Source organism: Trichoplax adhaerens, genomic scaffold (assembly GCF_000150275.1).
Source record: "Trichoplax adhaerens TRIADscaffold_2 genomic scaffold, whole genome shotgun sequence".
NCBI lineage: Eukaryota > Metazoa > Placozoa > Uniplacotomia > Trichoplacea > Trichoplacidae > Trichoplax > Trichoplax adhaerens.
In genome coordinates, this window is record NW_002060944.1 from 7,562,671 (window position 1) to 7,577,759 (window position 15,089).

The 15,089-nt window shown below is 35.2% G+C and overlaps 3 protein-coding genes across 3 annotated transcripts; 1 reads left to right on the top strand and 2 right to left on the bottom strand.

The window, feature by feature from the left end:
- Positions 1–6,404, bottom strand: TRIADDRAFT_53756 (uncharacterized protein; the record flags this gene model as incomplete). The annotated part of the gene is made up of 24 exons (XM_002110081.1): positions 1–744; positions 869–974; positions 1,058–1,100; positions 1,231–1,351; positions 1,435–1,566; positions 1,659–1,709; positions 1,810–1,854; positions 1,971–2,086; positions 2,180–2,246; positions 2,317–2,372; positions 2,452–2,561; positions 2,697–2,713; positions 2,788–2,822; positions 2,901–3,363; positions 3,450–3,581; positions 3,819–3,869; positions 3,994–4,195; positions 4,312–4,432; positions 4,596–4,701; positions 5,243–5,310; positions 5,583–5,713; positions 5,769–5,863; positions 6,194–6,243; positions 6,356–6,404. 24 exons carry the CDS (start codon positions 6,402–6,404, stop codon positions 1–3), a joined length of 3,111 nt encoding a protein of 1,036 aa, XP_002110117.1.
- Positions 6,405–9,329: 2,925 nt separating this feature from the next.
- Positions 9,330–10,517, top strand: TRIADDRAFT_53757 (uncharacterized protein; the record flags this gene model as incomplete). The annotated part of the gene is made up of 2 exons (XM_002109546.1): positions 9,330–9,654; positions 10,039–10,517. The coding sequence occupies 2 exons, from the start codon at positions 9,330–9,332 to the stop codon at positions 10,515–10,517; spliced, it is 804 nt and encodes a 267-aa protein (XP_002109582.1).
- A 1,107-nt stretch (positions 10,518–11,624) lies between these two features.
- Positions 11,625–14,534, bottom strand: TRIADDRAFT_63686 (beta-tubulin; the record flags this gene model as incomplete). The annotated part of the gene is made up of 4 exons (XM_002110082.1): positions 11,625–13,022; positions 14,007–14,117; positions 14,274–14,382; positions 14,478–14,534. The coding sequence occupies 4 exons, from the start codon at positions 14,532–14,534 to the stop codon at positions 11,956–11,958; spliced, it is 1,344 nt and encodes a 447-aa protein (XP_002110118.1). The 3' UTR covers positions 11,625–11,955.
- Between the last annotated feature and the right edge of the window lie 555 nt (positions 14,535–15,089).

The following is a 15,089-nucleotide window of genomic DNA, read 5'->3' on the forward strand; positions in this document are numbered from 1 at the left end:
TTAATTTGTATCATTTCTTAACTCCTCAATGTTGTTGTCTGAATCACCATCTACTGCATTTTTTTGTGCAGAATTACCTTTTAAAGGAGGTAATAACCTAACTGAATCATTATTACCTAAGTTTGCAGTTCCTAGGGAGCGATTTAGACTTCCTTTCAAAGACATATCTTCACTAATTTCATTTCCAGACGTTATTTCGAATACAGGGGAAGGAGGTAATAGTTGTACATTAGAAGCGGAAATTTCACTTTTATCTGTTGCTTTGTTGACAAAGGTATCGCTGTTGCTGCTTTGTGTTTGTACAGTTGCTTCATCTGTAACTGAATCATTATTAGAGCGACTATTATCGATGGTGGATTCATCCAGTTTCAACTCATGTTGAGGTTTCGGTGCTTCATTAATAATTGTAGAAAATTCTTCAGTTACAGCGGGTTTCATTTGCAAATCGGATGTGGAATCATTTTTTATAATATTAGCAGCATCATCGGCATTTGCGGCCTGGTTTGCTGCTGAAAATGAAATGCCTAGCACTTGCCCGAGTTGATATAATTTCTTCTGTCTGACGATAAGTCGACCTCGTTTTAAACGCTGTCTAGCAACAATACAGTTGATATGGTCAGTGAAAACAAACTTTGCCGTTAACATGGACAAAGTACCGCGACTAATAGCAGTTGCAGTTGAGGTTTGCCGTATACTAATTTGAAGAGATTTGTTGTCATCACGTTCGCTGGACACTTCCACGTCCTTTAGTAAAAATAACGACACCGACAAAGTTATAGTTTATATTACATTAATATCTTGAACTGAATGAAACTTAAAGCAAAGAATATATAAATCCATCAACAATTTGAAGGATTTATCATTATACCTGCAAGTTTCCAACAAAACGAACAATACCCCATCCATATTTCGTTGAATCTGTATCAACCAAGATAAACTGTGTTTCTCTAATAGCTAGAAAGCGTCGGACCATTCTAAAAATTAAATTTTAAGAAATTTTTAACGTTAATGGTACAAATAATACCAATAAAACAAAATCAATTCAGCTTAGTATTACTTTTCGCTCGTTATGACATGGCAAGCTATTAAATCGATATTGCCTAGTATTAAAATAAGAAGCAAACGTTATTTGCGCGTTAATACGCAATTATTTCTTGATTTGTTAGAAAGAAATATTCAAATGATACGCTCACACATAGAAGATACTGTGTGAGGGGATATATTACTAACTTAATTCCAAAACATCTTTAACATTTATTGATCCAATAATATCAAATAACGATAGATTGTTATTTCTTGTTCCTTCGAACTTGTTAACTAATTTTCTGGTCATTAAGTAGATTCTCATAGCCTTAAGCATATAGCAGAGTATAAATTAAGATTAAATTCAAGGATCTCATCATTTAATGATAGTTAGCAATGTTATTAGCTTACTCGGCGTGCCCTTTCTATTGAATTACAAGGTAAACGTTTAGAAAATTCTATAGTGGTAATTGAGGAGCGGCTGTAGGGAAGTAGCAACGATCCGTCCATGATTAGCTTACTAATTCCAATAGGCTTGTTATTCTAGTATACGCAATTTATTAAAAACATTGATTATTAAGTATTTAAAACCCTAATAGTACATTTCAAGAGTGTAATATCTTCATACGGCAAACCTTTAAACTCCGGTATTCATCCTCAAACATGTCTAAGAATACATCTTCCACCTTTATTTAACGCCATCATATTACAAAAGAGTACTACTGTTAGTTTCGTATGATCAGTAACCAAGAATGTTTTAAAAATTTAGTTAGAATTCGGAATTACCGTATAAAATACCCTTAGTTGCTCAGCAGAAAGTTCTAGTACCCTCTATGCAATAACAACAGATTGAAATGCAATATCAACATAAGCTGCCAACATCCACATTATCGATTTGCTAAACAGTTAATCTAGCAATTAAATACTTATTGAATGTTAAAACTAACGTAAAGTGATTGCACATGATTTTCACAAAGCAATCGCGCATTTGAATGAGGATTTATAGATAGGTGTTCCAAAGTTCTAATTAAAACTTCAAAGGTAACAAGACGGGTATGGCTTTCTGTTTAATGGGATAAAAACCAATATTAAGTGATAGCTTTAAATTGGCATTACAGCTATCGTTACATCTATTATTCAAGTATAACTTTGTAACCTTGAGAGCAAGACATTTCAGTAATGCTGAATAGTTTTTCAACAAGTTCATAATGATGAGGAGCCTCCTTGCGTATAAAATATTAGAGAAGATACATTCATATTTTTTCAACAATATGAGCACATAAAATTTATTACCGCTTTAGGCGTTTCTCCTAACGGTAGAAGGTTTTTTAACAAACTTGGGGATATACCTTGTAGTAGAGATAGAGTATAAACACAATCATTTCAGTATAAAAAGCTCTATTAAATAAAGTAGAATAAATATCTTACCTTTAGTTTCCAAAATGCCATTTACTAAAATTAATATAAAAAGTATAGCAGTATCTTCATCGCTACTTTCAATATACTTTAGCAATTCTTTCCAGAACAGCGTTGAGCTTCTGCAAAATTGATAGTTACAGTCAGTATAGCGATTGATACGAGCAAAACGCAGTAGCACAGTTAAAGAGGAAGCGCATATTTAATTGAAGCAATTTAAGGTCGCATTCAACATTAGTACAGTATAATTGGCGTACCTATTATTTAGTTGTCCCTGCATAACAATCAAAAAATATGAATAAGTATAGAAATATTTAGAACATAGAAAATGCAAGACTATTTAATTACCTCGACAGTAGATAGATTATCCGTCGCTTCAGTGGCTAATAATAAAAAAAAATTTCGATAAAGATGATGAGCCACTTTATGCATTTGCAATAGGTTCATAGTTGATAACTTACATTCAGAATTTGCGTCATCGCAAATGTTCGAATTTTTTTCAACAGCTGAATCGATCAACGATCCATTTTCTGTGTTGATCTCGGAAGGCCATCCAGAATCAGCAGTTAAAGTTGACGTAGATTTCAGTGTTGATAAGGAGTTCTCATCCAGTTGGTTGTCAATTTTCGACATCGCCGATGAGCTTGCATCTGATTGGTTATTAGAATTTTCTTCATCTTGCCGCTGCTCAATTTCTGTTGTTGTGCTAGTGCCAACGTCGGAAAAGCTACTCTCACTGTCCGAAGAAACACTAAGCTCATCAGAAGAACTTTCTGGAAAAAGAAACTGATCTCCGTCGAAGCTAGTATTGACGGTAGCTGTAGTAGTCTTGACTTTGAATGCAGATAATGTCTGACTTAAGCCTTGTTGTGGAGGCCCAAAGACGCGGTAACAGCCAAGTAATGATACGCTTCTCTTTTTCATCTTTGGGAATGTTAAAAGTAATTACTTCGATAGCTGTCAAATGATCAATGAAAAATAACTATATTGTAATAAAATTTTGTACATACTAAGCCTGAAGAAGTATTACTGCTAGCATCTGACGATTTATGAGCTTTCGTCATTAGAATAGATTCCTCGCCATACAGTACAATATCGCAAAGGCAAGAGATCAGCGGTCGATAGGAAATAATATAGAATATCTATAACAAAATATAATCATATATAAGGAATATAATTTTTAGTTAATAACAAAAAATACCAATTATGTTAACTGCAAATATTCTAGACTGTATCTTGAAGATATATAATAATTGCATAGCTGTAGTATAAAGACATACTTCACTCGAACTGTGATCCATTTTTATGCTTACATGATAATATACTGTAGTGTAAGTTAGCCAATAAAAAGAACTATAAAAACAATGTCCAGCATTTACCTGAGAGAGTAAATAAATGGCAATGGCAGGATGAATTCTAGTTTTCGCGCTCTGGAAGATTAAAATAGTACATTTATTGTGAGTTTTTAAAATTTTGAACTCAACTACAGTTAAATCGACAATCAATTAAACTTGTACAATAAATGTATAAATAATAAGTTAGATTAAATCTTACTTGGCCGTTGTCGCCATCGTCTCTTGGCATTTCTTGAGTAAGCAAGGAATTAACATACAAGGGAATTATCAATCGATTGAGTAGTTGATCTGTTAAGATACTATTTAAGCAGCCGATATTAAGACAATAAATGTCGTTGATATAGTGTAAATGATCCACATGTTCAGCAACGAGATCTTTTAATCTTGAACAATTTGATAAACTATATCAAAAATTATGACGCATATATTAGTGCACATATCCTTATAATATTTACTATGGTCCTGAAAAAGAAAACAGTATCTGATCTAAAGAAAGCAAGAAGGATTTTTGACTAACCTAGATTTAATGCGATAAGTATCAATCTGCAAAGTTACATTTCCAATCGACCATGCTAAGCTAGAAAAGTACGGAATAGCGGTTCGATTTCGAATAAATCGTAACATCGGAGGATCAGCAACTGTTAAGTGTAACAAACAAATTGTGTATAGCATAAACACATTATAATCAGTAAAATGAAAATAGCTGCAATTCTCTCTATACATGCGTTTGATATATATAAATAACATACAATACAGCATACAGGGTGTATCCAGTAAATATACTCGTAAGTGATGTAGTACCTCTGAAAACATTTAAGGTGAGTGTTCTAACGGCCGTACGGACCATACTCTCGCTGTGATCAAAAAACTTGATTGCTTCGGTGTATAAAGGAAAATTTTGTTGATGCTAACATATGTAATACAAAAAAAGCCAACTTACGTAATGCTCAAATAATACTTCATGAACAGATGAAATACTATAGGTGGTGTATACGTATAAAGGGTGATAGAGAAAATGTATGTCATAATATTCTATGTATGAATATGTCGTTTATTGAAGTGGGGTATCATATTATTAAAGAGTATATTATTTTCTCAGATTTACGTCTACAGTTGACTATTATTATAATGCATACAAATAGGTAACATTCACACAAGTAACGATGACATTAGGTTAAACTAGTTGTTACAATGTAATTTTTAATTGAAATTGCATCCAAGTTATACAGAATACGAGTATAGTAGTATTATTATGAAATATCGATTGTGAGTACCTCATTGTAGAAGAAATGGATTGTGTCTTGATCCAATTTTAAAGATAGAGTTTTCAGTATAGAAATATAGTACGCTAGTGTCTGAAATATAAGCCGTTAAACAATTAGTAGTGCCCTTATTAACTGAACCTTCGATGAGAATTCTATACTTGTTTATTTATCCGTTCTACGTACCTCATCATCGGAAAAGTCATATTTATAAACAATTACATTATTGATATGGTTATTGGATAGCAAATAATCTGAAAAGATCAACATTAAGTGAAGCAATTAAGACCCACGTAAATAAATTTCTTTGGGGTAATAATACTCGTCATTAACTATTTCCTGAATCAGTGATGACTGTCATGTAAATAGTACTAAACTGCTAGTTATAATATAGTACCGTATAATTAAAAGCGAAGGTTGATTTTATAGCATGATATGCAACATCTGCGCACATTGTAAAGATGACATTAAGGCAATATCATTTTCAATGTTCATCATATCAATTAAAAATTAATGTTTAACTTACATAAAGAATTTCTATTTCGAAGATTTTCCAGCAAGATATTAATTGTTTGCAATAATTGAACTCGTACAATCTGTGATTTTTGCTCCAAGAATCTTATTAATAGTGACAACATGTTCTTCTCGGCGAATAAGCTATAAAGGCAATCATGGTTATAGACTTATAGATATTGTTTTCATTGACACACACCTGAGTATAATATTTTGAAATATATCGGCAACACCGAACTTATGAAGTGTATTGCAAGACACCCTACTACTAAAAATGAGCATGTCATATTTATCCTAATCATAAGCATATCAAATAGCTCTAGTTAAAATATTTATAGGTAGTAATGGAATCAGTGGTATACATCCATCCAGTAGTTGCTGTAAATATTTATCGCAAAAGGGGGAAGCCATGAAGGCAATAAAAATTTCCCGTATAAATGACTCCACTAAATATGAGTACATGACTATAATTACATCTAAATTAACCAAAGCGAGAATTGATCGAAGAAAAGTTATTCCTACAATGTAACATCTTACAATTATAATATCTTGATATTTGTTGTGGTTGTAAGATTTTTCTCGTATAGTACAATGATCAAACTACTTGCTGTCTATTTTTCGTACATGCCATAATAACACATTGCATTCAATTGAAAAATCTTTACTACTTCCTGCTACAAGGATAATTTTCAAACAAGTTAGTTTTACTAGTAGTAAAGTAAAAAGTGACGAAAGGAGTTTTGTGCATTTCAACTAGCATTATAATGCTAGTTGTGAAGTCATTACCCTCCATGCCTTCTCCTAAACATAGGATATACGAGAAACTTTCTTGCATGTTATATCAACATTGATGTTATTTTGCTCAATCAAACTGGATTCAGTAATTGGATAGAAAATGGAAAATCGCAACAATATGGTATTGAATGGAATCAACATTCTACTCTTAATATTATAAATAAATATTACTATCACAAACAGGTTTAAAATGTTATGGTTAAACTATTTACAATTGCTTTCTTTTACCGATAAGAGTTGCTAAGACATCTTATCTTCCATTGCTCGAATGTTATTTATTGTAGATGATCGTGATAATCTCAGTATCATGTCCTAAGGACAATACATTATATATCAAGACAGCAGCAAGGGTATTTTATACTGATAAAGTAATGGCAATTATGATTCATGATAGCCAGGCAAAGTCTCATTCCATGTGATACAATATACAGTAAGTTTAAATTGTATCGAAACGAACGAGTGAATTCAACTATTTCTACTGGTGGTCAAAAAATGTCTTTTGATGAAAGGGAAAGTCTTATTGATTTTTGACAAGCTGAATGCTGTCCTACTATTTTATCATCATTTGTCTATATACATACAGTATCCATCGTACACGATTATGACGCTAGTTGGATGGAATTTTCCATAGACTATTCATTGTATCGTAACAAAATGAACTTACTCAAATATTCTTCCATCGTGTTGATCACCCCAGATAATAATTTCTGCCATAGAACGCAAGGATTCAACGATTAATCCTCGATTGCGGTCAGTAACGGTAATGTTTTTCAACAAGACGGTATATAAATGCCTAAAAATGAATGTCATGGTCAATTTTTACATCCTTTTGACTGTTTTTTTTATTCATAAATTGAAGGCAAGTCATTGAAGGGTGCTAAATTGTCATGGGTGTAATCCTATATTGGACTATTTTTGATGGCTAAAGAGGCTTGTCGAACTGGTGGATTACCATTTTCTTTTAACACATGTTTAAGTGGCTCAGCAAGAGTGTCCAATACTACAGTATACTGTATAGTTGTACGCATACATACTACTCGTCTAGATCATGCTATGGAGATCAGATTGAAGCAGTGTAACTATGATAGTAGGATAAAGAGCTGTACGTCTCCAGTTGATCCTATCGAAAAGAACACTTTGATACAATCTTTCTCTACAACGTACTAGAAGGAATAATAATTTCTATTGGAAATCTCAGCCAAGAATGAAGATAATCGATTCTTGCCGTTCTAATTCACTGGCGTTAACCTTTTACTCGACTGGACAATACCTAAACTACAGCTAAGTAGAGTATAGTGGTCAAACAAGAGGATGTTGACAAAGGTGTGTAGTGTGCATGGCAGATGTGAATGGCAAAATGTTCTGTCATGCAAAAATAAGCAATGAAATTTACCGCAAATGTTCCATAGACATAGGCTTCTTTGGTTTCCATAACGTATCTGGAAGCCAATTTTTACGCTTTTGAAACATTTTGTTGAGGAATTATTTTCGCACGCATCATTCAAAAGGTTCCAAGCAACAGACAAAACTGACGATAGACTAAGGCGGTGGTAGTATCTGCCAGGACAATATTTGCTCTACGGTGAGTGAGTGTACTGTACACTGTGCACTATGTACTGTACACTCTACAGTAGTCTAGAGTTGTAAACAATATTATTCTACTCTCTCTTGTGCTTCAGTTGTCCACCCCAAACACTACGTGCTGTCGTGGTGTAAAACAGTCTAGTGATACCGCAGCTCAAGAATGGAAAAAAGTCCCCAATTTTACAAGCTATACAGTACAGTACAGTACCTACAGTACTGTAATAATGTACTGTACACTGTAAAGTCCGATTATTTTCCATGGCACCCTTGGCCCTTGGTTCAAAAAATCAAAGTTGAACTCTGTTCTAGAATATTGATATCTACACCCGTAGAAGAATATCTCCACAGATACAACTACATATAGAATTGATGTAGTTTGGTCCTGATTGAACTTATACAATTCTATCTTTTCAGGGTGCCATCGAAATAAATTAGATTGTACATTGTACAGCAAGGAACACAATCAGACTGCAAGTAGTTGATGGAATGGCTCTTAGGCTCTTCCACAACATCCTGTCCGTCAAATCAATCCCGTGTATTGTACACTATATAGTATACAGCGGAGACTGACATACTGTACTGTACAGTACTGTCAACTTTGACTTACAGAACATATACACTTATTATATAGTACGTTAACAGGGTCTCCAATCAGTCGTCCTTGTCACCATTTTCGATTTCAATGGTCAGTTATTAATGAAGGAATGTTGATTATAACCGACAGTGTATAAATCCAATTTCAAATGATTTATTGGAGTTTTACTGTGAGAGCGGCACTGTAATTTTCACCTTTACACATGCATTGCCCACCCTAAGCAATAAACCATAGGAATAAATACCAATGAATTTCTTGCTAGTCCAATGCATCCAACTCGTCACTTATTCAACTACACATTCAACACCGATACTATAGTATCTGGCAGCCAAGAGCTCAGTATACTATACTGTACGGTAATCGCCGCCCGATGGTCAGTTACGGTTAGTCCAGTTGAAATGAGCAGCAAAATACTGTAGCCGATGGACAGTACTGTACACTGTACACAGTACTGTACAGTACAGTGTACAGTACACTAGTTCCCAGTTCTACAGTACTGTACTGTACGATAAAGATCTACGGCCGTCCGACTCATACTGTCCAGAACAACGATCTTCTTGTACTGTACTGTACTGTAGGAAACATTTTTGACATTCTGGATCCCTCTACTGTGTACAGTACGGTACAGTACAGTACTGTAGCAGTAGCCTGTGACTGTACTGTACTGTACGTAGTTTAGTCACATGACTGCAGTCAACCTTGCCCCCCGCACTGCGCTAGTAATGTAAAGCTATCTTGACACTATAGCAACATTTATAGTTCGTGCTCTCTTAGCTGAGTCGAAAAATGGCTAGGCAATTCGAAAAACTGATTTTACTTTTGGTGATAATAACAATCCCTTCATGCCTGTCATTGAGCCTGATAGAGGGTCATTATCATACATGGTGGGCTGTAGTGCAGTTACCACGTCAAGATGTGCAAGATATGTTGCCGAAGAATATGCCAAATCGGAATTTCACACTGCAAAAACCCAAACTGAAGGGATTGAAAGATGCGATGCATCCTGTTGTATTCGAGTTGGGCACGGAAATTCACACAGGCCCTATCTTTCCTGGGTTTCTCCAAAAAACATTTACTGAATTCAAATTCGAAATTCCATGGGTAAATCAAGGTAATAAACGAAATATTTCCATCTTATACAGCAGTTATTTTGGATGCCTTGCGTATAGTGTAAACTCTATGCTATGGCTTGGCCTCGATTGTGTGCATGATGTTCTTGTAAATTACAGCACACTTAACAACATAGTACGTACTACCATGATACTACGTAGGTAGATTTAAAACCTTGACAAGTTTACCTGATGATGTAAATATGATAGTAACGCATTTCTTTAGCAGGGGCTGTTGTGAACTGTACAAGATTATAGTTAATAATCAAGCCAAGCAGCACAGTACCAAATTTCTTCAATCTACAGTATTGTTTTAATATTCGTTCACTACCTACTATTGCAAGCAAATTGATAATATATTATTGTTTTTCCCCTCCTATCTCTAGCTGGAAAATCGACTCCCACTGTATACAAGTACGTTATCTATACAAACAGCTCCTTTGAATCGTTTTCTACCAGAGAATTTTACAACTTAAATTCCGCTGCTATCAGAATGAACATGAGTGCCAATAGCTACTTTATGCAATACAAAGATACTTCATCCAAGCTACGTGCCGAATTCCAAAATCAGACTGCGAAGTTCAGCCCAGCTAGTAGCTATAAATATTTTAGCGTTTATCAACAAGTAATGTCGCAAGAATGGTTTGGCGATGCCGACCCAAAGACTTATACTTGTGCTAATCACCACTACGATTTTAGTACGACTAAAGTACGACCAGCAAAAATGCAGTTAATGGTTTCTAATGGCCTTTTGCCTCCCAAATTTCCTACCAATAAATTGATTGCTACTCCAGGACTGAATCAGCCTCTTGGAACTGCTGAAGTTTTCACCACTTTCAAATTGACACTGCCTCATAGCTGTTAAACCTAAATCAGGCTGTCGCAATGTCGTACCCTGGCCTCTTTCTACTACTCCTTTTATACTGTAGTATAGGTAGAAAGCACTTAGTGAACAGACAGGAAATGTAGTGGAAAAAACTACGTTTTTACTAGCGACTTATAACCTACTCCGATCTCGAAAAAGTTGATGAAGAAAATAAACATGTACTGTACATTGTGCAGTTATGTCCCTCATAGGGTATATCACTCGATTAAAGACTTATCCTACATGTCCATTCTGTCATATGATATGAGAGAAGTAGTTTTCTTAACTATAATTTTCAAGCCATCATTTCCGCCTAAAGTATACTGTACATACAGTGCGATGTATTCTTGCTCAACATCAGTTTCAACAACGGTACACTACTTGTAGCACGTGTAAACGGTAAAATATTTCGAGACAGTTGATATAGCAATTGATCGTACGTGCAGGTTTTCATCTATTTTATCGTAGATAGCAGCATCATTATTTCGAATACTGCTGAAGATACTGTAGACGATGGCAAAAAAGCGACCCTATTAAGATTACAAGAATGTGTAAAAACAATCATTTTTTTAGAATAAAGTTCGAATTTTTTATTTGATATTCTAGAGTGTTTGCAAGTACTTGCATTTCGTATTAAAAGATCTTTATATTTGAAGCAATAATAAATTACGTATATTTTATTCTGTATTGGTCTAATTGTAGTTATTAATGTGTTGCAGTTCTCTATTGGCTTTATGATAAATGGCTACTGTATTAAAAAACTATATGAGTATCAGACTTATATAAGCTTTTGAGATCATTATTTACGATACCTGTTACTATTTTTCTACTGACTTAACAGTAAACTCAGTAGCGCTTGAAGACAGTTAATAATTCCGTACAGTGGCTGAACTTCGAAAAAGAAGCACACTATGCAGTGCCTTAACTACAGTTACCATATAATAATGTACTGTAGCCAAACTAATTAGCCCAGTGACGATTACTTTCAGGCTGATACTGTTTAACTATTGCCGATTGCTTTAATTAATTATTGTTTTACTGTAATGTACTGTGCTTTCTTCATCTCGTCCATTTCCAAACGTCAGTGACCGCAACATCATATTTTATAGAAACAGAGTAAATTTTATTCATTCTGCATTAAATAGCCGTCATAGAAATATTGTAATATTACTTTATTAGGAATCTAGCGCCTATCTACAGCGAATAGGGAAAGATACAACATACAATAAAATCGAATTACAGCTCACAAATTAACTGCAAAAAGTTATCGTCTGTTGCTGAACGAGTCGATTAACATAATTACACATATACGAATTACGACGTACAAACATAATAATGGAATATCAATGTATATATTATTACAGCCACTACGATCGTAAGTATGTACGTCAACTAGCACGGTTTATGAGTACTAGAACTACCAGAGAGGTTATAGCGTTTAGGCTTCCTCGCCTTCGCCTTCTTCTTCTTCGTCGAATTCACCTTCTTCTTCGGCGGTAGCGTCCTGGTATTGTTGGTATTCAGAGACCAAATCATTCATGTTGGATTCAGCTTCAGTGAATTCCATCTCGTCCATACCCTCTCCGGTGTACCAATGCAAGAAAGCCTTGCGACGGAACATAGCGGTAAATTGTTCGCTTACACGCTTGAACAATTCTTGGATAGCAGTGCTGTTACCAACAAAAGTAGAAGACATTTTCAATCCACGTGGAGGAATATCGCAAACAGCAGTCTTCACATTGTTGGGGATCCATTCAACGAAGTATGAACTGTTCTTGTTTTGTACATTCAACATTTGTTCATCTACTTCCTTCATTGACATACGACCACGGAACATAGCGGCGACAGTCAAGTAACGTCCATGACGAGGATCGCATGCAGCCATCATATTCTTGGCATCAAACATTTGTTGTGTAAGTTCTGGAACAGTCAATGCACGGTATTGTTGGCTTCCACGGCTAGTCAAAGGTGCAAAGCCAGGCATAAAGAAATGTAAACGTGGGAAAGGTACCATATTAACAGCCAATTTACGCAAATCAGCATTTAGTTGACCAGGGAAGCGAAGACAAGTTGTAACACCGCTCATAGTGGCAGATACCAAATGATTTAAATCACCATAGGTTGGGGTAGTCAATTTTAAGGTACGGAAACAAATATCATACAAGGCTTCATTATCAATACAATAAGTTTCGTCGGTGTTTTCGACAAGTTGATGAACCGAAAGGGTTGCATTGTATGGTTCAACTACTGTATCGGATACTTTTGGAGAAGGTACAACGCTGAAGGTATTCATGATACGATCAGGGTATTCCTCACGGATTTTGGAAATCAAAAGGGTACCCATGCCAGAACCGGTACCACCACCGAGAGAGTGTGTCAATTGAAAACCTTGTAAGCAATCGCAGCTTTCGGCTTCTTTTCGTACAACATCAAGAACTGAATCAACCAATTCAGCACCTTCGGTATAGTGGCCCTTAGCCCAGTTGTTACCAGCACCACTTTGTCCTATTCAGAATAAAAGCATAATGATTCATGTTAGTACTATACCCTCAAAAAAGCGTTCATTTCGTAGTTAACAAGATCGACTCCTAATTGTCATGGGCCTAGAAATTACGAAACGTCGTAAGCGATAAACGTTTTTCACTTTGCCAAAGCCATCATCGGCTTCAGTACAGTACGGTAATATGCTAATTTCGCACGGTAACGTACAGAACAGTACGACACTGTATTGAAAATTACTGCGTCACACGATCACACCTTTTTAACTCCATAAAAGGTAATCAAAAAACTGATGAGAAAAATACTGCGTTAAAAATACGTTCACATATGATCATTCATTGGTCAATTCATATTCAAATGAGTTGTCATGGTAACAAAACAATCACTATAGCTGATCTGCCGCCATTGTGACTGTGAAAAAATGGATGTATTGTCTGCAATGTAGTTCAGTGTATGTACAGTACAGTACGTTGAAATAACCGATAGAAACGTTTCTCGGATTCTTTTGACTTTTTAAGAGTAAGAAATTAGAAAATATGAAGCACAACATCTGCTTTGGTAAAAGATTAAATAAATAAATATAAAAGTAGCTTCTATATTTTAACAACAGGGAGGCACTCTTGTGATACTGTATAGGTATCAGACTTCGCAATATAGATACTCGAAATAGCGTATAGGGGCATTCTTTTAGAATTTTTTCTCGAGTTACTGGATTACTAGTTTTTTCATGGATCGCAGTCAAAATCATTATGTAAAGCCCATTGAAGAGTTTAATAGTAGTGAAACAGTGAATCCTTTACTGCAATTTTTACTTAGCCGTAGGTGGCCCAAATCGTGTTTATCGAAGCAAATTTGAAAAGTTGAAAATTTTGGGCGGCTAACTAACTGATTTCTACGTTTCATTGCACACTACTGTACTGTATAGCACTTTTTCAATGGGCGTACACAGGAAATTTATATCAGGTAGTCTAATAGCTATTACACACTTACCAAAAACGAAGTTGTCGGGTCTGAAGATTTGTCCAAAAGGTCCTGAACGAACTGAATCCATAGTTCCGGGTTCTAAATCGACAAGGACTGCTCTTGGGACGTATTTTCCGCCTTAATAGATAATCAAGATATCGGTTAAGATTTGAACATGATGAGGTGGCATGTTCGTAACGGCCATCTACAGGCTAGATATTGACTATTAAACTTGGAAATATACAACTTCTAACGTAATTATCAAGATATTACAGCCAGTAATCAAACTCTTACCAGTGGCTTCGTTATAATAAACGTTGATTCTTTCGAGTTGTAAATCGGAATCTCCATGGTAGGTACCAGTGGGATCTACACCGTGTTCATCAGAGATAACTTCCCAGAACTGCAATAAAAAAGTGGTTATTAGTCCAATTTTGCCTTTCAGACATTTTTTATCAATCAATTTCTGAAATTGTCCATCATTGCGCTTGATAATACCTTGGCACCGATTTGGTTACCGCATTGACCAGCTTGTAAGTGAACGATTTCACGCATTTTGACTTTTAGGAATTGTAGTTGCTTTGGAAGACAGACAAAAACTCACGCTTAACGATTTGAAAAATTTCAAGAACTAACCTTGTTCTACCGATTGACTCCTTTATATATCTTACGTTACTAAGCAACTGAGGTTGTCAACAGCAGACGTTGCTAAGTAGTAGCCAATCATGTTCCACCAAGACCATAGTAAACAACGGTTGCTGTGTCTATGATCGACCTTAGATACCGCTCACGATGACGCATCCTCTAGCGTTATTGACGGTTGCTATGGACATGTTGAATCTACATTTTACTATGTATTTCTATAGCCACGCATATACTGTACCGTACGGTATACTACCACTACACCACAATGTCCTTTCTCTTTCAACGTTGTTAGGCAGTTGCAGTCGTAGATTCACAATCTGCATCACCACCAGTAGTGCTCCAATACATTACTATCTAAGTAGTATCTAGGTAAATGATTTTAATTTTAATTTAAAATTAAAATTATTTATTTATTTTAGGTCTCTGCGTAGCAACGCTCAGTAGCTTTAGGCAGTCCAGTCCGTA